Genomic DNA, 22,744 nt, shown 5'->3' on the forward strand with positions numbered 1-22,744 from the left:
CGGCCCCGCCCCCGCGCTGTGCCGGGAGCGTGTGAGTGCCGCAAAACGGGGAGTGTGCCAAGGCTGTCTTAAGGCGGGCTGTTCCTTGATGTAAGGTCTTTCCGTACATTCAAGCCTGAACAGCAAGAAAGGAGACCTGATCAGTGGAGCAGGCAGCAGCCAGCATTCCCTAGTCAAGGACATCCGGGAACTCGCAAGCTTTAAGGATGCAGTAAATCAAGATGTTGATGTATGTCTATGTATACATGGATAACTTGACAAAATACTCAAGGTCCATGTATCCTATAGTTGAACTATGTTCATTATAATACTAAAAATCACACCTCCAGGTCAAAAAGCCCCCTGCCCAGGTGAAGACCCTTCCCCTGAGCACGCATAGAAGTTAGCTGGGGTTATGTAACTTGTATGGGAATTACATACAGTCATAATAGAAGGGCTGTACTTGGACAGTCACTAACTCTGAGTTTCTGTGTATAAATAATGGCCTGGAAAGTCAGCTGGGGTGCGCTTGATTTGTGGAATACCACCCAGCACCCAGGTTTGCACGGCTCTGAAATAAATAATCAGTGTCTCTCTCGGGTGTGTAATTATTGGCTTGTTGGGTTTCCAGTCTTATTTTGTGGGCAACATGGGTATCTATGTCTGTGAGTGTCTTGGGCCTTGCAGGTGGTGTTTGTGGGCGAGAAGGGCGTGGACCAGGGTGGGCTGTCCCAGGAGCTCTTCAGCATTGCTGCCAGGACCCTCTGCCAGCCAGGCACCAGTGCCTTCCGCCACTACACCTCCGGACTCGTGTGGTTCCCCAGTAAGGTGAGGCAACCCCGTGGCAGCGGGTGGGGAGGCCACCTATGGGAAAAGGCGGTCACAGTTTTCTGGTGTGCTTGTTCCTAACCAGGCCTCGGGCTGTGAGGATAAGGACATCTTCTTCCAGATCGGGACACTATGTGGAATGGCCCTGTTTAACCAGCGCATGGTGCCCTTCCCCTTCCCCAGGGCTCTCTACAAAAAGCTGCTGGACCTGTCCCCCACGCTGGAGGACCTCGAGGAGCTGCTCCCAACTGTGGGCCGGTATGAGCCAGGCATGGCCCAAGCTTCGACTGGGTCTCCATGTGCAGGGAGATCCCTGAGGCCGATGAGCTGTAGTTTGGACTTGGAAGAACTAAGCACCCAATTACTAATGCTATTTTTTTTCTCTGATTTACTAATTATCCATTTCCATTGTGCTATTTTACACAGGCACAGTATTGCCATACACTGCAGTTGTGCCAGTTCTGAGAACAGGATCTCCATGCACTGGGAAAGGAGATTTCAGCCAGACATAGCAGGGAGAGGTGCTGCTGTCACCAACATAAATCTTTTTAGGCCCATGAAGCTCAGTTTTCCACACAAGTGCTATGAATAGCCAAGAGGATGAGAACTATATCCATAAGCCAGTGACTGTGCTGAGGTGCTAAAGAGTCCTAAGTGAACTGAAACATCAGATTGCCTGCAATACTTGGAGAGGTGCTTCACCCCAAAACAATTCTCCCAGATCAGCCCACTGGTCCATATTTTATAGATGATGTCTGGAAGCGAGGCTGTGGTCCAAGCCCACTTCTCACTGAAGTGTAACTCACTGAAGTGTACACTTTGTGTAAAGTTATCCCCACAAGGCATGGGGATGGACTTGCCTGGAATCCTTTTTTTACTGGAGGCATTTGCCCTTGCTCATGGCAGCAGCATGACATAAGTCAGGGCCACATATGATGGTTCTCTGTGAGTGTAGGTGTTGTGTATATGTTCTATATGTATATGCACTTAAATACTGCTTATCAAAGGATGGTTTTCAGCAGAATTTGAAAGTGCATCGAGTGGTCATGTTTCTTCTCTCTTTCTTCCCCTTTGTTTTTTGACAGGATTCTTTGGGGAATTTTGAATGAAGAATGTGATCATAACCTTGAGAGCATGGACATAGACTTCACGGTAAGACCACTGTGCCTTTCAGACATCCCATGTATGTACTCGGGCAAGACTGTCCCAGTGCAAATGACACAATTTGTCTGTAAACTCAAACTAGTAAAAGTGCTATGTCAGGCCCTGCAGGAAGAATGATAGATGTAGCACGTTTATATCTGTCATATGGAGAAACAGCAGCCAATGTTTTAATTTATTTGTGTAGATAATGGAAGAAGGAGATTCTATGGATGTTGTTGAACTTAAAAAAAATGGTGCTAACATTCCTGTCACTAAGGATAACAGGTCAGTTTTATTTTTACATTTCTTACCTTGTTATCTTGTTACAAGTGTATGAAATAACATGTCTATACCAATCCCCTTACAAAATACCAACTTCAGTATTATACCGACCATTGGTCTTGGTCTTTGTACACTTTTGGTTCCTGCTGTATTTGCTGCACATGTGTCAGACTTTGGCAGTTTGTGCAAACAGCAGATGAGAAGGGGATCCTTGGACATCCTGGCATCTGCATATACAGGTACCCGGAGTTATCAGAAAAATTCCTAACAAATGTATAAAATACCCTTGAACAGTATTTTCAGTGAAATACAGATTATTTGTCTGAAAAATCCAGCTATAGGTACACCTCCATAAGAGGTTTTTTTAGAGCAAAATGTTTTCTGCATTGTTACATCTACGGAATATATTTTGTATATAAAGGAGAAGGAGCAATCTGTCAATAAGGCTTTGTGTCAATATTAACCTCGGCACAGAGGACAGAGAGAAGTTCTGTGTCCTCAGTTATGCAGATGATCTGAGGACCCTTAGGGATTCAAGAAAGGACTGTTTAGGAAGCTTGAAGTATAGCATTTACATTGAGTTGATTGTGCAAGTACAATGTCACTACACAAATCCCCATCACAAGTAGAGAGAAGAGTGAAACTACTGATTAGCAGCTGTGCAAATAGTTATTTTGATTTCAGGGAAATTATTAGAGTGTTCACATGAAATAAAGGAGTATTACCAAAATGAATCCATGTTGGCCAGCATTCTCTTTTATTTGTGAACATCCTCGCAGTTTATTCAGTGAGTAAATAATTGCCAGTGGCGACTGATCTCAGTAAAGACTGAATCTTTACAGTTCAGCAGCTTGTGCAGAATAAAGGAATAAGGTATAAAGTTCTCTATAATTCTCCTTTTACAAAAGTACCTATTGCATTGCTCATTTGATATTTTTTCCAGGAAAGAATATGTTGACTTGTACGTGAATTATGTGTTCAATGAATCAGTGCAAAAGCCATTTCAGGACTTTATGCAAGGATTTTTAAGAGGCTGCCCAGCTAGAAGTTGGAAGATGTTTCTCCCTGTAGAGCTCCAGGTTGTTCTCCAGGGACACCCAACAGTTGACTGGCATCTCTTGGAAAAGGTATTGTATACTAGCATAGTGTCCTTCTGCTGTATCTGTGAAGCATAAACTACTTCTGACCTGTTCTTTCATTGATTGTATAGGTCATGAACAGATGGACAGAAGCTCAAGGGACTTTCTCTTTTTTTTACTTGTGTCATAGTTCTGTTTCTAATCTACATCAGATACAAGAATAAAGGAGACTAAGTATCAAGCCATAACTCAAGGATTGTCATAAGAATCTTTGAAAAAACAAATGAACAAGAAGATTCCAGAGGTTAAGAGGATTTGAATATCTATGAACAGGATTATAAAATTTATCATATAAAATGTTGTTGCTTTAAATATAAATGGAAATATTGAGGATTAACCGGCCTGTTTTATTTTTATGTCTTTGACAGAATGCGGTATACAGGCAGTATAACAAGTCAGATAAAACCATCAAAGATTTTTGGAATGTGTTTCACAAACTCCCAGAAGAAAAAAAGAAAATGTTCCTTGGTAATGTATCAGTAATTTTAAACTTTTCATAGTCCTTTTTTCTGCCCCACAACACACATTTTAGGTGGTTGCACATAAAAAATACTATAGTCTCAAACAGCTCTTCAACACATTTTCTGCTACCACATTTTCTAGTGAAAACCACGAAGGCTTGCCTGAGTGCACCTGACCACCTTGAACATTGCAATTACTTTATCCCTTGCTTTTGTGGTTGTCTTGTTGGTCAGAGGCCTCAGTTTGTGTGAGCAGACTATATTGATGTAAGCAGTTTACCCTTCTCAAAGGATCACCAAAGCTAGCTCATTGTTTTTAAATGTAGAAGGTCAGACCTAGCCTGGCCTTCCTCATCCACAAAGTCTAAATTATAAAGTAAAAGAGGGCTTATAATTCTTATTAATCAATAAGAGACTTTATTGTATTCAGGTAATTCAACAAAGCAAAATAATTAGCTTATGAAAATAGCCATATGTTTACACTGATTTCCCTTCATGATTTTTATTAGCATTAATTATTTTCATGATTTTCAATTAACATTATCTTAGTTTATTTTTTAATTTGCTTACTTTTTCTTGCCTTTTTTTTTTTTCTCGTTTCTTCAGGGTTCTTGTCAGGATCTGATCGAATCCCTGTCTATCGACTGGAATGTTTTAGATTTTGTATTGTAGATCCTCAAGCAAAAAATCCAGATGAGCTCTATCCCTCTGCCAGTACCTGCTCCCTCATTTTTTATCTCCCCAGATACAGTAGTAAAAGCATACTCAAGGAAAAGTTGCTTTATGCCATAGAGCATAATGAAGGTTTTGGCTGTGCCTAACTCTTTGTCAGAAGCACTTCAAAACAAAAATAAGCAAAAAAATCTTTGTTTCACTTGTTATATTTTTCCCTTTATAACTCAAATTTACTGGTTTCTACCCTACCTTATTTTTACTGTGCTTTATAAACATTTGTGTGTGTGTGTGTGTTATTTGCTGAGATTTTATATTGATTATAAAAATGATATTGGACCAGATACCTCATGGTTAGATTGTAAAGTTAGGAAAGAAGAATCCTATTTGAAACACTTCTAAGAAGCAAGCTGATAAGCAACTCTATTTATATATTCGTGCAGACAAGGTCTGCACTGTGCTGGTTTTGTTCAGTCAAGCTCACAGTGAGCTCACAGCAGCAATGTACAATAATTTGTACATTACCAACCATACAGACAGGATATGCTGAGCAGTCATCCTTGCGGGGACAAGCTAGGGTAAGGTTTTCGACTGTGTTAGTTAAGAATTCTCTTGGGGAGCAACTAAGAGTAAGGAGACATGTTCCTGCAAACCGTGAATTGAAGGAGAAGTCTGTGCTCACCTGGATATGGCCTTTGACTTGTCTGAGAGAAATGCTTAGGACAAGGATTTGGTCATTCCTAGACTTTTTCAAAAGCTGTATTTGTGAAGCATGAATGGACTTTTTATTATTTAGTGTGTTAACTGTGATATTTGTCACGTTTCTTTATATCTTCCAAGGAGATGTTTTGCAATTAAATCATAAAATTTTAGGCTTGCAGAACAGCTCTGTCTACAGAGCCCTGTGGACATGAGGCTTGCAGGGCTTCTGGAATCTCATTGTCAAAACAGTGCAGAGTACTGGCAGGATATTGACAGTGTCAGGCAGGATGTATGTTTTCTGTTTATTTTGCTTTGTGGAGAGACAAACAACAATCATGATTTTTCAGCAGTCTTCACTTTGGTCTGTTAAATGTATCAGGGCACATATGTAAAGAAGACTTTTACTGCGTTGAATTAAATGACAATTGATTAATTTTTCACCCCCGTGGTTGTGTTCTTCCTTCATTATGCATCTGCCTATCCATGGCAGCATATCTGTGTTTTCTGTCCCCCTTGATCTGGGGAAGCCATTCATAAGAGGATTCGAAGGCTGATGTCAGTGTATTTCAAAGAGATGTATCGTCTATGCTGAACAAGTAAGTCTTTCCTGTTTCATGCAGAATGTGCCTTAGATGAATGTAAAAATTGAAAGCGAGAAGTCAACAGCAGTTTTTATTTTCTGTTCTGTCTTGACCTTGTGTTGGGTATCAATGCGCACACACCCTTTTGGACCAGGATAAAATGTCAGTAAATGACACAAACCTTTTTCTTTTGTGACAAAAACTGACTGTTAGTGCTTTTTTTTTTTTTCTTTAGAAAAGTAAATGTTTCCTAGGAAAGACATGGGCATTATTTATTAATTTCCGGCTCAGTATAATGGACATTGTTACGTACTAAAAAAATAAGAAAGCTTCTTTTTAAGTTACAGTACAGTAAAGAAAAACATCAAGCACTCACCTCAAGCACCAGGGTGGTACAGGAAAGCAGGTGGCATGGCAGTTGTAACAAGAGGGGAACTAGCACCTCAGAGAATGCCAGCTGCCAGCCAAAGGGAATGAGAGGACCTGGCCCACTCAGAGCTAACCCCTGTCCCCCTCACCCACCTGGGGCAAACAGGACATCACAGGGATGCTTACATGCTCTGGGAAAGGCACCAGCTTGCTGCAGGTGTAATTTTGTGGAAAGAGGGAACTGGCAGAAGCCCAAGCTGTTGTCCCCATCCCACCCTGGGTGATGCTGCCATGCCACCACAGGTTTCTGTTTTGGCAGCTTAGCCTGCTGTTCATCAGCCTACTCTGGCTGCTTGTTTTCCTTTTTATGGTCTTCTAAGCCTCTGGTAGGGCTTGGAAACTGAGAGTGATCTTCTGTGTTGTGCAAGTGCATAAAAGATGTATCCTCTTTGGGTTTCAAAATAACCCATTAGGGATTAAATGATAATAGGTTTATTTAGAGCCTGAAGGAATTTCCTTCTCGTCATGTATGATGCAACATCACATGGGAGATTAAGGCCCAGAGTAACTTTCAAGGCTATTTTTAATCTGTCCTCAAATAAGCCCTGCTTATATATATATATATATATATAAAGACCTTCAGAGTAGAGCACTCCTCTCTGATTTTCTGAAATTAATTTGGACACTGAGCTGTGTCTACATTTTCTCAAGCAGTGCCCATTATAAGACATGCAGGAAAATATAACATGAGTGAGCATCACATTCAGCTGTGAGTTTAAAAGGCTTCAAATAGGCAGCAAAAGTACACTGAACCTGCAGCAGGAATTTTTTTTAGGCGACTTGTCTGATTTGAACATCACCTGTAGAGAAGCACAAGAGCCTGGCAGAGCTGGTGACGTAACCAGGGTGGATCTGGGGCAACCAGATCCATCCTAAGCACTTCTCATGGCTTGAAAGCCATGAGAAATTAAGGAGGTGTCCTGGTGAAATGTGTGAGGGGTGAGGTTCGCGATCAAGTTGCTGCAGAGAGGACACTACACAGAAATACTGCTTCCATGGGAGGCAGTGGGATATTGCCTTACATGGCTAATCCCCAGCTGAGCCACTCTGAAGAGCTCTTCCCTAACATGGGAAGGGCCAAAAATGAAAGAATGCAGAAGAGTTATTGCTTTTACATCAACACAGAGACATCAATGGGCACAAAGATGGACTTTTGCTACTCACAAAAGCTTTCTGGCCCCGGTGTCTGGGGCATAGACTTGTGATGCATGGGGCAGTTTCCCTGTGGAGGTGTGCTCTGTGTTGGCTTTCGTGCCCTCCTCAGGCTACCAAGTTGGTGAGATGCCTGACAACAGGCAGGGCTGACCAGGCATAAAGCGTTGCTGCCTCTGCCCAGTCCTCTTAGAAGATGTGTGCCATGGCCCATGGGGGCAGAGAGCTATGAAGGGTACCTAGTGAAGTGCTCTGGAGGAAAACACCTACTGGAACAGGGTTTGCAGGACAGGTGGAAGGCACTACCTCGTCTCCCTTTGTGGAGGTAACTCTAAGGAGCCTGTATTACCACAACAATCAGGAGATCTCATCAAATGCTTGCCTATGTGCTTCTGGATACTGGACTGCTATTCAGCTCCTCAAGGGACAAGAGAGGTGCTTTGGAAATCAGGATGAAATGCAGATTTTGTCATCTCTGGATATCTTCAGATACCTGGTCTCTGGATGACCTAACCCATGAAGGAAATGGTGAGCTATGCCTTCTTCTGGCAAAGGTCCAGCCTCGCCATGGGCACACCTGTGGCAGCCCTTAGCCAGCAGGGAGACCTGAACTCCAGCCTGATCCAGCCTGGCTGAGCCCAGGTGAGGAAGACCCATGGTGCAAGGAAACCTGGGCTCTTAGGAAGAAGAGGCTGCAGTGGCAGCAGCAGGCTCCAGAGGGAGGTGTGCACAGCAGAGTGCAGGGACACCACCAGAGAGGGTCTATTTTGGTGTCTTTATTTAAAATTGTATCAATTTATGAATGAAAAGCCTTGAAAGTTCTCCACAAAATTAAAATGGAGCTTTGCTCCATCATCTATTTCTTTTTCTTTTCATTTTTTTCTGTGTGTACCTTTCCGTCCTTGATTGCTCAGTCAGAAAAAGAGGAAACCAAGTGTAAAGGGAAATGCTTACTATTTTGCAAAGATCTCCAGATGATGAAATAAACAAAACAGAAACAAAAGCAAACACAGAAAATATTTTTTCCTCTACCTACACTTTTAGTTATTCTAGAACCATAGAATCAGCTGGGTTGGAAAGGACCTCTGAGATCATCAACTCCAACCCTTGATCCAGTACCGCTGTGGTTACTAGACCATGGCACTAAGTGCCACATCCAGTCTCATCTTAAAAACCTCCAGGGACAGAGAATCCACCACTTCCCTGGGCAGTCCATTCCAACGCCTGATTACCCTCTCTGTAAAGAATTTCTTCCTAATATCCAACCTAAACCTCCTCTGGCAGAGCTTAAAACCATGCCCTCTTGTCTTCCTGATAGCTGCCTGGGAGAAGAGATCGATGCCCACCTGGCTACAACCTCCTTTCAGGTAGCTGTAGAGTGATGAGGTCTCCCCTGAGCCTCCTCTTCTCCAAGCTAAACAACTCCAGCTCCCTCAGCCTCTCCTCATAGGACTTGTGTTCGAGTCCCTTCATCTCGTTGCTCTTCTTCTGGACCTGCTCCAGCACCTCAATATCCTTCCTGAACTGAGGGGCCCAGAACTGGAGCTGCTTGTAACACTGCTTAAGTCAGGCCTGTTACACCACAAGTGTAATTTAACACTAGAGTGGCTCTTCTTATGATGAATACGCATGATCCATGCAAATACAGGTGATTTTTTACCTGATATGTGACACATTGCATGACAAGTGCACAAACATTGCAAACTGCCAGAAATATAGTATAAGGGCAATGAATCCTGTGGGCACTGGCCTTGCTTGAGGGACCTCCCCTCCCCATCCTGAGCCCTTGCAAACATCTGGCTGAGGTTTGCTCAGATATTGACTGTCAAAATGGTGGTCTGAATGGGATCCAGCTTGTGCATTGCTCTTGTAGGGTGCAACCTTTTTCTAATGGATGGCATTAAAACCAGAAAATGAGTACTCAGGAGTTACATAATTGCTTGCTCATTGGCCTCTTTTTTTCTTTTCCCCTTCTTTCTCTCAATGGAGATTTATACTTTGACAACAAACCTTTTCCTGAGGTTGAAACTTTGTATAAAACGTATGCGTTCCTTAACAAACTAGCCTGACAGCTGCCTGGAGGCCATACAAAATGCAAGATGAAAAAACAGGCTAAGGGGAAAGGAACTGACTTATTGTCATCCACAAGTGATATTTCATGCTTATCACATTTTCAAGCAGTCTCAAGCTGGCTGTCCCCTGAGAAACCTTCATTTAGATCAGCTTAAATTCTAGAATGTGCTAAACTTTGCCCGCTGATTCCTGCTGTCTTTAGAGCGGCTGCTGACCTGCTCACCCGGCGGGGCTCGAGCTCCCGGCGCCCGTGCCCGCAGCCTCACTCCCGCGGCATTCCAACACCGGCGGGCAAGCCGGGCGGCCGCCAGGCGCTCTGACCCCGAGCAGTGCCCCGGCTCCAGGGAAAAGAGATTCCCGGCTCTCCCTGCGCCCACCGGGGGCCGAGCCCGCCCTGCGCATTGGCCGCGCCGCGCGTCACTCCCGGCGGCGGCGGCGGGGGGGCCGGACTTCCCTTCCTCGTCGCCGCGGCGGCAGCGGCGGGGCCGGCGGCGGGTGAGTGCCGGGGAAGGAGAGCCAGGATCGGCGGTGGGGCTGCCGCCGGCCCCGGGGCCGACACGGTGCGCGGGGGAGCCGGAGCCGGAGCCGGGGCCGGGGCTGGGGCGCGGCGGAGCCCCCTGTGCCCGCCGCCCTCCCCGGCGCAGGACGCGCGTCCCCGGGCGGCGCCTCCGCGGGCCGGTGCGGGGAGCCGGGGGCGGCCGCTGCTGCTGCATCCCCTGCCTGCGGGGCGGGCAGGGCTCCGCTGCCCAGGGGTGTCCGGGGCCGCTGCTGGCGGTCCGGGATCGGTGGTGTGTGTCCGCGGGAAGCGGCGGTCGGGCCGTGGGAAGCAGCGCCAGCAGCATCACAGAAGCCAAGAAGCCCGTGTTCGGGGTGAAGGCAGGGAGGTGTTTTTTACTGGGATTGCAAAATGGAGGTGATGGAAGGGGTGGATGTCTTGTTTGATTTTAGGTATCTGTTTTTAAATTTTTTTGGGGGAGGGGGCACATCCAGCTTAAGGGCCCGTAGTTGTGCAATGGAAATGCTCTGTTCCTTCTTTAATTCATTTGCTGATACATCTTGTGTTCTCTTGCTCTATAGCCTAGTTTACATTGGACATTGAGTGGGACTAAAACGGAGGCAGAAGGAAGAAGAAAGTGGGCTTGGAGCCTTAGTGGCAGAAAGCAGCAGTAAATTCCGTCATTGTTGAGCAATGCTGATAGAAGGAGCACATTTGCTAGCTGAAATCTCACAAACAAGAGGGAAGGAAAAACTTGTTTATTCATGCTCTGCCAGTTGGCAATCTCTTTGTTTAGAGAGCATTCAGCTTTGAGTGTTGCTTGTTGCAATCAAGTTATTTACTTAGCTGACTTTCCCAGAAAGGGCACAGAGTAGAAGTGGCTTTAAAATATGTTTGTGTGATTGTGTGAAGAGACTTTGTATGGCATAAGAGCTATTAAAAAGAGAGAGGCAAAATAAAACACATCCTGTCGTGGTTGTACATGCAGCATTGTTATTTCACCAAACCAGCGGGGTGGCTTTTTCACCAAAATATATATTCTTAGTATGTCAGCTGAGCCTTATTATAGCAGAGGGTGGGTCTTCCACCCACAATAGATTTCCTCAAAATATTCCTCACAGTGTGAGGTTTTCCTAGCTCTAGCTGTGCTGTGTACATCCTTCACTGTTTTGATGGTGAATTATTCTTGGAATGTCAGGCTTTGAGAATGTGGCCTTATACCTTCTCCTCTCCTTTTGTTTTTGGTTTTGAGGGTTTTTTGGGTTTTTTTTTTTGTTTTTGTTTTTTTTTTTAATGTTTGTTATATGTGAGGATTCTCTGCAAAAGACCGGCTTTACTGCATTGCATCTTCTCTTATCTCTGAAACACGAATATCAAGCTGGCTGTGTTGTGATCTGTGAAGAACAGAAATGGGTGATGTGGTTGGGTACTGCAGTTCTTGCAATCCAGTTTTTAAAAAGAAGTGGGAACTTTAATGCCCTAACTGATGCATTTAAGAAAAGCATCTCCCCTAGGGGTTTATCCTCAGAAGATAAGAATTCAGTTTTTTTAAGGTGTATTGAGCTAGGAATATTAATAACTTTTAAAATTTCAGATAAATGAATATAAACCATATCTATATTTTTATTTATATGTATGTGCAGACACATGTCTGTTAGTGCTTGCCTACACCAGAAACTTTTTATGTAATTGTTTTAGTGTAAGAAAGGTATGCAGCTTGTAGAGGTAGCTTGCACTGTAACATGGATTTTTACTTCCTCTGCTACTGTCAGAGAAGAGTAACTGCCTTAACCAGATTGGAAACCAATTTCACCAGAGTGTGAAATTATCGTTTAAAGCCTCGTGTTTCAGGACACAGCTCCTACTAAATACATAATGTATTTAGACCTGCAACAGCTTTTTTGGAGCGGATAAAAAAACCTGTCTTAAAGTTGTGGTTTTAAAAATGTGCTGTGTCTTCAACATAAGGATATTCACCAGGCCATTGGAAATATTTAGCTGTGCCTGTACACTCAAATTGAAAATAGCTATGTTGGTTGCTGCTCTCCAGTGGAAGGTGCTCCCCATGAAACTGAGCTGCACAGGGATTTATCAGTAGAATGTTTGGAGGATGGAGGGGATGGGATTCAATAGAGATGATTTAAAAAAACTAACAAAAAAAATCTAGTGAATACTAGATTTTCTGTGTCTGCCATAGGGATTGTTAAACTTGAGGGGCTTCAGAAAATGTGGCTACATGAATGAGGGTTGAACGAAATATCACCCCAGAGTTTGTATAGATAACTGGGAGTTAGAACTCTTCCTGTTTTGAACAGTGTCTTAGCTGGAGGAAGAACATCTCTTACCAATCACGTCACATCCCAGTGCCCATTAGCAGCAAATTCTTGTGTGGAATATGAACACAAGGAAAGCAATTAAAGTATTTTTAGCATTTTTAAATGAAAGTAGCACTGGGGAAGACGACTAGTCTATAGGGAGCAGACCGTTGAGGAACCCTTTTAGAAGGTATCCCAAATTAATATTTAGCTCATGTTGTACAATGTCATTGTGGTTCATGTTGTATACTAGTGAAATCTTTTCAGCTCAGAGGCAGTATCCATTTATCCTAGCAGGGAATTTGACCTTTGGATCTTCAGGATTGCTGCTATTGTGCTGCTTATATCTTTCTTATATCTTCATAATAAGGCAATTCCCCAGGCTGAGGGAAATGGCAGTCCCAGGTTTCTGCCGTTTCAGGTGTCAGTTTTGAAATGATTCCTACCACCTTCAGGGTATTGCTCATGCATTTTTAGTTTGGTTGTTTTTTGTTTTGTTTTGTTGTGATAGAACATGAAGTTTGCTATAAATGTAGCAGTTGTGCCATTTAAAGCACATGTACACACTTCAATTTTCTTGTGTCCCACGGCATTCCTATTCTTAGCATAGCCAGTGTAGAGGGTATCTTCCATCAAGCTATTGTGCTGAGGGCAACCAAATGCAGTGTACACCATGACTGATTTAACTAGGCAGGGCTTTGTAACCTCCTGCTTTTTCCTCTTGGTGCCTTGGAGCTGGCCAGTGATAAGCACATATGAGGGTGTGAATGAACTGAATTATGAAATAGAGGAGCAAGGGCTGGTAGCGATAAATGGAGTTCATAGCACGATTTAAAGCACCTAATAAAAGATCCAAGTAAACGGTTCGTGGTAGGAAAATGCACCACTGATGAAGTAGTAACTGGAAAATCCAGACCTCTCCCTCCCTCTTCCAGCTTAGTCCTGCCTCAGGGGAAGTGACCGCCGCTGACAGGCAAGGGTAGTGTGGTAAGAGATGAACACCCGTTACTTAGGGTTTAGATTAGGAAAGGCTTTATTGCTAATACCTAGAGCTTGAATTAGCACCGGGTTTTGGAAACAAACTGAATGCATGTTTCCTGTCTGCTTGGAGTGGGAGAAGGAATCTTTGATGTTTCAAGGATTACCTTTTGGTTTTCTATCCTGTGCTAAGATAGGAAATGCTGCTGCTGTAAATTGCCTTAGCTTAAAACATGGCATGGTGTGTCATAAGACTTGATGTCTCAGGTATTTCATTTTTTAATCTTCTTTCTTATTCCCTTTGCAAAAAAAAGTTTTAATTAGTTTCTGGCTCAATCAGAGGAGTTCTCAATGTCTTATTAGTGTAGCATGCTTACAAATAAGCCAAACCTATTGAGATTAGGAGTGACAAGGGAGCGTTACTAAAATCTTTCACGTGCTTCTTCTGGAATGCTATTTCCCTCCCCTCAACTTTTATGCATTAGCATCCTGTTGTCATTATTAAGTTCACTCTGAGTAATTCCTTGGACCTTTTCTATTGCTATGTTTTTTCCCTTCCCATGTTACCCCACTCTGAAATCCCTGACTTTCACTGAGCACAGTGCAAAAGATAACACCTGACTGCTGGCAAGTTGCATCAATGGTACCTGTCCATTGCTGTCAGGGCCAAGCTGTCAGTGTGCTGCTCCATGTGAACTGCTGTCAGTGTCCTGCTTCTTGGGAAATCCGTGCTTCAGTTTAGGGGGGTGTACGTGTACATGCACAAATTTGGGTTGCAAGAATGTGTTCACTTGAGCAAAGTACTTCTTAATCTGGGTTTATCAGAAATAATGCAGTCCTGCATTGGCCAGTACACCACAAATACTGTGTTGGTCTGTTCAGGACTAGTCTGACCACCTTTGAGATAATTTTTAAAGATTTCTTTAGAAGCGATCGCAAATATAACGCTATAATTCTAAAAGTTCAGGTTTAGACCTTTTGTCTAAAAAGCACGTTTATTCTTTTGGTTTGGGGAGTCATTTGATATTTGAGTTTTGAAGCAGAGTGATTTTTTTGAAGTAAAAGCTCAGTCTTCTGGGTTTCAGAACATTTCTACTACCTTTAAGATGGCCAAGGCATGAAGGTACTGATTCAATATCAGAGCTGAGCTGTCTTGATTCCTCTTTGTATAATGGTTTACTGGCAGTTTGCAAACCTGACAGTCATGCAGGAAATGCCTTTTCTGGTTTTTTCCACCTCCTGCCATGAGCAGCAGGATCTCTGTAGGATCAGTTGTGGAGTACTTGCTTCATTCACACTCATTTCCCTGTTTCTCTTGCCCAGGAAGGATACATGACTTGCTGAAAAGAGAGAAAATGCTATGCTGGGGCTACTCGTCTTTTGGACAACCTGGGATAGGTAGTAACCTCCAGGTCATCATTCCTGAACCACAGGTGTATGGATTCATTCATGACAGAAATGTCAAGGAGGTGGCATGTGGAGGAAATCACTCTGTGTTCCTGTTGGAAGATGGGGAGGTGTATACCTGTGGCTTGAACACCAAAGGTCAACTGGGGCATGACTGTGAAGGAAGCAAGCCAGGTAAGTCTGCTTTTTATATGCTCTTCAAACTGTCTTGAGGCTGGTGGGCTGAGAAGATTATGGAAGCTGCTTTGTACTGATTGCTCTAGAGCTGGAGCAGCTCACAGAGCTGATAATCATGTCACGTAACACAGTAATGATGCTGAATAATACTAGCTGGATCTGGAAAGCTAAAGCTGAGCAGCATGGGTGAGGAGACAGGTCTGCTTACTTTGTCTGGGAAATGCATCAAAATGGAGGCAAGAGCAGATGGTCTCAGGGCAGATTTTGGTATTTGGCATTACGTTTCCCTTCCACAAAAAAGGAGAGGGCCATGAGTCACAAGCATCTTCTGCTTTGTCTTTCCAATTGCACTGCATCCTTATGCCTACCCTTGTTCAGTTATTGCTGGGAATTTTCTCATGTATGTTGAAGAGTATAAGTGGATCCGTATTGAATATAGTTGTTTAGAAGAAACTTGGTTTTGGCCAAGAGGGTTTGTAAATTTTGTTTTCCCCTCTTGGAATCTCTTGTCAACTTGTGCCTTCACCCCTTCATGCTTTCTTAACTTGGAAGAAAGTCATTGTAACATTGTGTTCCCTAGACTCACCTTGCATTTTCTTTGTTGTGTTCCAATGGGCAGAACCCACAAGTGCAGAACCCGAGGCAGATACTGCCTCTCCTTCACAGGGTGATATTGTTGTGAATTGTTATTTGAAGAAACCCTGAAGCCTTTCTCGTGGACTCTTTTGAATGTTGGCCTTCCAGTTTGCTTTCCATTAACTTCTTGGTTTTGGAATGTGGTAAAGATACAGGTATTTCTGTTTCCATAATACAATAAAAATCCTGCTGTGGGTAATTAGAGCAAAAATTCCTCACATTGCAGACTGCCCTCTGTAGGGCTTGGGGGTTCTGTAGCATAACCTGTTATTGCACGACAGAGAGATAAGATCCCTACAAAGTAGCCACAATTCTCCATGTAGCATGTGCAAATCTGACCTGACTGATTCCATTACTCCTTTTCTCTGTTGATGTCTTTTGTCTCTTTCTCTCAAAATGGGGTGGTAGGTGTTGGATGCTGCATGACCAAGGTGGGGTGGATTAGAGGAGGTGACCTTGAATCTGACAGCTCTTGCTTTTCTGATAAGTGGATTCTAGGCAATTACTGAAAGAGGTCTTGATTATCAGGACCAGCTAAGTCCTCTCTCTGTTGAACACACTATTCATCTACTGAGGACTTGAGGACTTGTAAATTTAGGCCCTGGACTAAATGAGGTGGAAGGAAGACAAGCCTCCTGAATATTCAGCTCCAACCAGTGAGGATACTTCCTCCTGCAAATCACCCAACTAGCCTACTGTTTTACCCATAAAATTAAGCAAGCATAAGATGATGATGAAAATGGAAGGTTTACAGCAAGCAGAAGATCAGGAAATGGATCTCATGAAATGAATCTCACGAATCTTGCTGAAGTGTAGACCTCTATCCTGCCTTCAGCTAGGCTTGTAGAAGAGGGGCAGTCTGAGATTTTGAAATAGAAATAAAAAGTTCCCTGTGTTTGATCCCAAATGCCCTTCTTCTACCCCTTAAATGAAGGGTCTGTCTCCAAGATGTGACATCAACTCCCAGTTATCTTACAGGTTTCATTTATTCTGATAAAGGTTGTGCAGTGCTACTCTCTGAGGGGCCTGTGGCCATTCTTGAGAAATCATGTATCTCTACCAACACAGCACTACTGACTGTGCCTGCAGTAGGATTTCTGCTGGCTGGGGCAGTTGGGAGGGATGTGCTGTAAAGCAAGGAACAGCTTCTCTTTAGGAGCTGTTCATGGTAAACAGTAACAGCAATCTTTAGAGTAACAGTAAACTTTGAGAGACACCCATCCCAGATACTGCTGTGTGTGGATCTGTTTGTCTTCCAGCATTGGGAACTGAATAGTTTTCTTCTGCAAATAGAAACAAGGAGAATCAAGCCTTCCTCTTTCACCCCCACTTCCCCTGCATGGGATAAAGACAACCTTACACATTCTGTATAGGAGGCTTGTCAAAGATCATATTGTCTATTTTTGTGGACCTATGAATGAAGCCATGGCTAATAGGTAGTGAAGATGTATGTGTGGAGCATAAGATCCTGAGCTGTTGGAGATTATAGAGACGACTATCTGAAGTAGAGAATGGGAGAAGTGCCTGGAATTGGGAGTCTTGGAGTTGATCTCTCCAGCCTCTGCTGGACAGATTAGTGTGGGCTGAGGTCTCCTGGTTTTTCTGCCCTGTGGTTTGATTCTGACAAACTTGTGAGGGCAGCTAGAAGTGGGTGACCTCTGTCCAGCTCTGGAAGTGAGCCACATCTCCTGCTTCAGGAAGCTGTGACGTAGTACTGACTGTCCCCTTCAGGCAGCCCCTTGAGACCCATCTCTGGACTTCTGAAATGCTTACCATGGCTTACAGTGTCTTGGTTGTGTTTGAGAGTAACACCAAGACAGGAAAATATGCAGGGGGTCTTGAACCTTTTGAAGGCTTTAAGACTTCATAGGAGTGGAGTGATCTCCTTCCTGCTGCCTAGGTCTTTGCTCATAAGAGGAAATTCCCTTTTATTTCTTACACTTTTTGTGTGTGTACATAAGACTTAATGCTTCCAGAATGCTAAAGGCTTCAGTTAGTATTTTCAGAATAGATGGTCATGTTGTTTAGAGATGGTTATTTCCCAACATAATACTGGCTTGTGAATAGAATTCTGGGACTTTACAGTGCAATGAACATGGATCCAACCCTGTTCTCCTTCCACGTCTTGCAGGTTTTACTAGTGACTTCAAGTGGGAGAAGAGTTGTTATATTTGCAGTGAGTGCTTTTGAAGACTTTGCATCTCTTTCTTCCTTTACTACATATTCTGAATAGTTTTTTTCTCTTGTTCTGCTGTCCATTTACACATATATGTAATAGGATTCAATTTTGCTTCTTATTCATGCTACTCACAAAAATGTCAAACACAATCGTTTCAGCAGTTCCTTGTGGAGGAGCCCTTAGAGGGCACCTTTTGAAACGAAAGAAAACTTGTTAATTAAAAAGCTGTGTTTACTGTCACATCAGCTGACCTTGTGAATGTAATGCAGAGACAGGGATAGCATCTGGCAAAGTGATTCTTATGCATCCCCAGTTCAGGGAACAGAAATTACTGGGAGAGTGTGTGCCACTGAAAGAGTGTAAATCAGTACATGTTTATTTTCTGGAAGTGCCCTTTCCTTGGATTTTACATTGTGTTGGTAAAATTAATATTTAAGATCACTAAGAAGTTTATCTTAACTAAAAGAACGTTCCTTTTGACTAAAAGCTAACAGTCTGCGATTGTTTGACTTCCTACTTTTGACAATACCACAGTAATACCAGGTGTGCTACTCCTGTGGGCTCTACCAAGAGCCATCTTCCCACATTGTCACACTATTTACCAATTAATTGTTTCTTCGAATTGTGGTGATTAGCAAACTGCTTGAGGAGTCCATCCCTCTTAGGGATGGATATCTGGCTTTGTTAATATTTAAATGGTTGTTTTTCCTCACCTCTTTTCTCCTTCTCTCCCCACCTTTTTCCCCCTGAAACAATCTGTAGTTTGTGTCTCTGCAATCACTTGGCATGGAAGGGTAGATGCTGTTCCAGAGTTCTCACCATGACCGTGGGCTGAGTTACAGAGTAGTGTAAAGCAACAAGCTGGTTGTTAGCAGTTCGTAAAGCTTTAAAAACATGCTTGAATCTGAGATGGGGAACTTGTTTTCAGGTCTGGAGATTTGTTCTCTTCAAGTAATTTGGACTTCATTTGACTTCTGCTGGCAAGAAAACCTGGGCTTTGGTAATTAGTGTTTCAAGACAGTTACAGAAAAATGTGCCGAATTTGCCTCAAACTTTTCATCTGTTAATATACAGTGACAAACCCATGCTTTTTTACCATATTTCCTGTCTGGATGCTATTGTGCAGGGGAGCAGGGTTTCTGTGTGTATTGTGGAATCTATCTCCTTATAGCTGCAGGGTAGAAATAACATAATTAAGTTCATTTTCTTTCAAAAACCAGGAAAAAACACCACCAAAACAAATAAAAATCCCCACTACATGACCCAGATCCTCTGGATTTCTCTGACCTTTCTTTCAAACATAAGTCCACTTGTCCTGAACTTCAGCACAGGATTACAGCGACCAGAGACCTCTGTGCTCACTGCGGATGCGTGTGAATCATAAACCCTGTAACAGCTGAGAATTCAGATGTGCAACCTGCTTGGAAGGACAGTCTGTGTGGATCTTCCTCTTTTAGCTTCTTCCTGGTGGGTGAGAAGTCAGCCAGGAGGCCCTGGTTGTTCTGGAGGAGAGGTGACAGAGCTTATGTTTATTGTGAGCAGGTTGCAGACAAGGAACTGTGGCTGCTGCATTGAGTACAGAAAGTTGAGAGCCACTTACTGGTGGGATGATCAGTTGCAGGAGAATGCTTAGTTCTCCCTGCCTTTCTCCTCCTTGCATGAGTGAAGCAGTGCAAAATAAGAGCTTAAACACACAGCAAGGAGGTTCCACTGAGCAGGCTTTTCACAAAGGATCTGGGACGGTTTTGTCCCACTGTTTGGACACGGAGCTGAGGCTCAGCACACAGCTACTGCAGCACTTCCCAAGTGCTGTGTTCTCTAAGAGTCCTGCTTTGCATTCATCCCATTTTCTCTGCACCCTGACAGCAGAGCTTGTGCTGTAAAAGATGTAATAGAGGCACGACAGCCCTGCTTCAAGGCATCAGTCCCGATAAAGGCTGGGAGGACGTGCCTGGAAATGAACGTGCTGAGGGATCTGTAGGAAGGAGACGCCTGTGCAGAGTCAGCTCTTTGGTGTTGTTCTGCAACTGCTGACATTAAACTGGAAAAATAATAAAGGAGTATGACACAATTTATGTTTCAGCACCCATTGTAAGTGTTGTTTGTAAAAAGAGTCAGATTATTAAACTGGCCACCCCTTACAGAGTCAGGTATGTTCATTTGTACTCAACCTTTTTGCTGCTTTGGTCACTCACAGAATCTGACCAAGCTGTATGAGGTTATTACACCTTCAGTAGTGACTGCAGCAACTTGAGTTTGCTTTAAGGTGTGTCCATTTTGGCTGGATTGATGTTTTGAGCTTCAGAATAATTTTAAAATTAGAAGACAGGATTTAAAACTGACTTCATTTAGAAACAGTAGGTGTGTGGCACTAATGACTGTCCCCTTTCCTGAAACCATGCTGAAGCTGAAAGATGAGTTCAGGATAAAATGGGTGTGTAACTGTGTGTGGGGATAAAGGAAGATGGTAGAAAATAAGCTGGAGGTGATAGACAAAAGTTTTCTGAATGCCCCAACCTTTTTGTAATCAGAATAGTTGATCAGAATAGTTGTCTGTGCTGGACAAAACTGATGACTTCATCAAGCTGAATGTGTAGGGCTGAGAATCACAGCTTCTAGGAAAGATTTAATAGTTTGGTGGCTGTTGATGCTGGAAGTTGGGATTTCTTGACTTCAGGATGTGACAAATCATACAGAATGCTGTAACAGCCTGATATTCCACCTTAAGCAGTATCGGAAATAAGACTTTATCTCAAAGATCTATGTGAAACTTCTTTTTCTCAGAAATCAAATATGTTTGCTAGCTGAAAAGAGCTGTGAAGAAATGCTTGCTGTCTTCAACATCTGACCTGCCTTTGAAACAGTTGCCTGCCTATATAAACTCACTGAAAAGGAATGTACAGTTGATCTCCTTTTCTCAGAATGCCCAGTAGGTAAAATTAATAGTTTTTAAAAAGTGTTTCATAGCACTGCATTCTTTACCTCCTTTTTCCCAGTCACTGTGCTTCTTTGCAGTAATGTATTTTCAAGCAGTATTTGTGAACCTGATGGGGATGTCCTTGAAAGCAAGGGCAAGGGTGCTCTATTGAGTCTGCACTGTGCAGATGTGGCTTTTCAGGAACGTGTGGCTTTGTCTTGCTCCCATGCAAACCACTGCAGGATTGAAATAAATGGAAACAGTGAGGAACACACCAAATGCTTTTGAAAATCATATGCTACTTAATCAAAGCCTAGGGCTGCCACAGGTGAGACTCTGTCAAGTGTCATTGCTTTGCAGTGTGTAGTACTAGCACATCAAATCTGGCATCTACACACATCCATCTCCCTAATGCCCCCTTACACCTCTACTGTCCACCCTCAGCCTGTCACTCCAAGGTCTAGCACATCCTGCTCCCATTGGGTTTGCTGCCTTGGAGCTGTTGTACTTTCTGGGGTGTACGTGGTGGACCTTGGGGATTTCTCAGTAGTCATGGCCCAGCCACAGGTTCTCTGCTGCCAGTGGCCAGCAAGCCTGGCTGAGTGACCACATTTACAGCAGTAGCCTGAAGAGGAAAACAGGCTGTCTCTGGGTTTTCTGAATGCACATTTTTCCCTTGTTTCTTTCGCAAGTCCTGGTGCCTTCCCTCTTTGAAAGAGCTACCCTTACTTGTTTACCTCCAGGGTCTGAAGTTCAGTTCTTCCCTCTGCCAGCTTGTCAGACAAGCCTTCTCCAGCTGGCTGTGCCCATGCCAGTCTACCTATGGCTCCTCAAAGAGGGTGTGTCCCCTAGACAAAAGGCAACGATGTAAGGAAGCAAAAGGCTTTCTGTGTCTATGTCTGAGGAAGGGCTTTGCTTTCACAGGGTAGGTGTCTGCGTTCACAGCTGTGAGGGGGAGTACCTGGCAAAGTGTAGGTGAAGTGACACCCTGGGGTGTCATGGTGGCCTCTCACTTCTTGCTCTTACATGAGCACAAGCAGCTTTATGAAGTGAAGGCAGTGTTAATAACTAAACCAGCCTCTCTCAGATTTAAGACTAAGTAGCTGTGCTAAGTAAATTAATGAGCAATACTGAGTATGTTGTGAAGGGAAACAGTTATTTCTATGTGTCATTAGTGTCTGTGGATGAAAGGGGACTGCAGAATCCTTTGTTACCCGGAACTTCTCAGTCTTTACCTGTGAATCGTGTTCCCAACCCTGTGACCAACAGTGTTCCTGGGGAGCGTCACCTGCTTTCGTCTGCCTGCTGTGCTTTACTGTCCTCCTCCTTTTATTTTTTGCTCAGTAAGTCTACTCTCTATTTACATTTGCTCCCTTGTAACCAAATTATCAGTCTTATAGTGCTGCTGTTCTTTGATCGGGCTTATCTTGATACTGCTCTGCTTTCCACTGCAAGTGTAGCACCAGTTCACGAAGTTCAGGAAAGGAAGACCTCAAGAGCTACAAATTGCTCCTGGAAGGATATAGTAAACTTCAAGTACTGAAAGTTGGAGGAAGTTACATGTTAATGTAAACATTTCCTTGCTCCATACTTCAAAGCTTTTGCCCCATTCTAAGAGAAGTTTCAGCCTAAGATGGGCTGCCATGCATGGGTGAGAGCAGCAGGCAGAAAGCCAAGGTAGCTGCCGTACAGTGGAGATGGGATTTGCTCTTGTAGTCTTGTGCTGTTATAGGTGCAGAGCACAGAGTTTCCCCCACCCTTGTGTGCGATAGCGTCACGTAGTCTGAACATAAGATGCCACAAACACGTAATGTCTTTGTAGAGAGGCTTGGCAAGGAGGAGGAAGGGAGGTTGGTGAAATTGTGGAGCTGGTGTCAGGCAGGGCGGTTCCAGCTGCCTACGTGTTGTGTGTCTTGTCTGCCTGGCTGTGCCAGAGACTGTGTAGAGTCACCAAGGTGTGTTCTTGAAACTGCCCAACAGCCCTTGTTTCCTCCCTGTACACGTTCTTGTGGTATTACTGAGGACAAACCACAGCGTGCAGAGGTGGTGTGAGTGAAGCCACAGGAGCAGTTTTAGCTGACTGGGTTAGATTATGTTTTCAAAAAGCACATGACAGCTTTGCAAAGTCTGTAGTTTGCTTAAGTGGTTTATAGAGTCTGATTTCTTCATCCTAGTTCCAGACTCCAGATGTTGTGTGT

The 22,744-nt window shown here is 43.6% G+C and overlaps 2 protein-coding genes across 6 annotated transcripts in view; both read left to right on the plus strand.

The window, feature by feature from the left end:
- Positions 1-5,863, plus strand: part of LOC108505563 (probable E3 ubiquitin-protein ligase HERC3) — a 24,969-nt gene extending 19,106 nt beyond the window's left edge. For both annotated transcript variants that reach the window (XM_017831716.1, XM_017831715.1), the window contains exons 17-23: positions 667-807; positions 893-1,065; positions 1,893-1,959; positions 2,156-2,235; positions 3,176-3,359; positions 3,740-3,839; positions 4,439-5,863. In XM_017831716.1, the coding sequence (XP_017687205.1) occupies positions 667-807; positions 893-1,065; positions 1,893-1,959; positions 2,156-2,235; positions 3,176-3,359; positions 3,740-3,839; positions 4,439-4,653 (960 nt within the window). In that variant the 3' untranslated portion in view covers positions 4,654-5,863. The remainder of the gene's footprint in view (positions 1-666; positions 808-892; positions 1,066-1,892; positions 1,960-2,155; positions 2,236-3,175; positions 3,360-3,739; positions 3,840-4,438) is intronic.
- A 4,017-nt stretch (positions 5,864-9,880) lies between these two features.
- Positions 9,881-22,744, plus strand: part of HERC3 (HECT and RLD domain containing E3 ubiquitin protein ligase 3) — a 48,565-nt gene continuing 35,701 nt past the window's right edge. For all 4 annotated transcript variants that reach the window (XR_001877564.1, XR_001877565.1, XR_001877566.1 and 1 more), the window contains exons 1-2: positions 9,881-9,936; positions 14,554-14,811. Coding sequence is in view for 1 of the 4 variants with exons in the window: in XM_017831700.1 (XP_017687189.1) it covers positions 14,586-14,811 (226 nt within the window). In the remaining 3 variants the exon portion in view is untranslated. The remainder of the gene's footprint in view (positions 9,937-14,553; positions 14,812-22,744) is intronic.

The sequence above is a fragment of the Lepidothrix coronata genome, unplaced genomic scaffold (genome assembly GCF_001604755.1).
Source record: "Lepidothrix coronata isolate B3197 unplaced genomic scaffold, Lepidothrix_coronata-1.0 Scaffold195, whole genome shotgun sequence".
NCBI classification, from domain to species: Eukaryota; Metazoa; Chordata; class Aves; order Passeriformes; family Pipridae; genus Lepidothrix; species Lepidothrix coronata.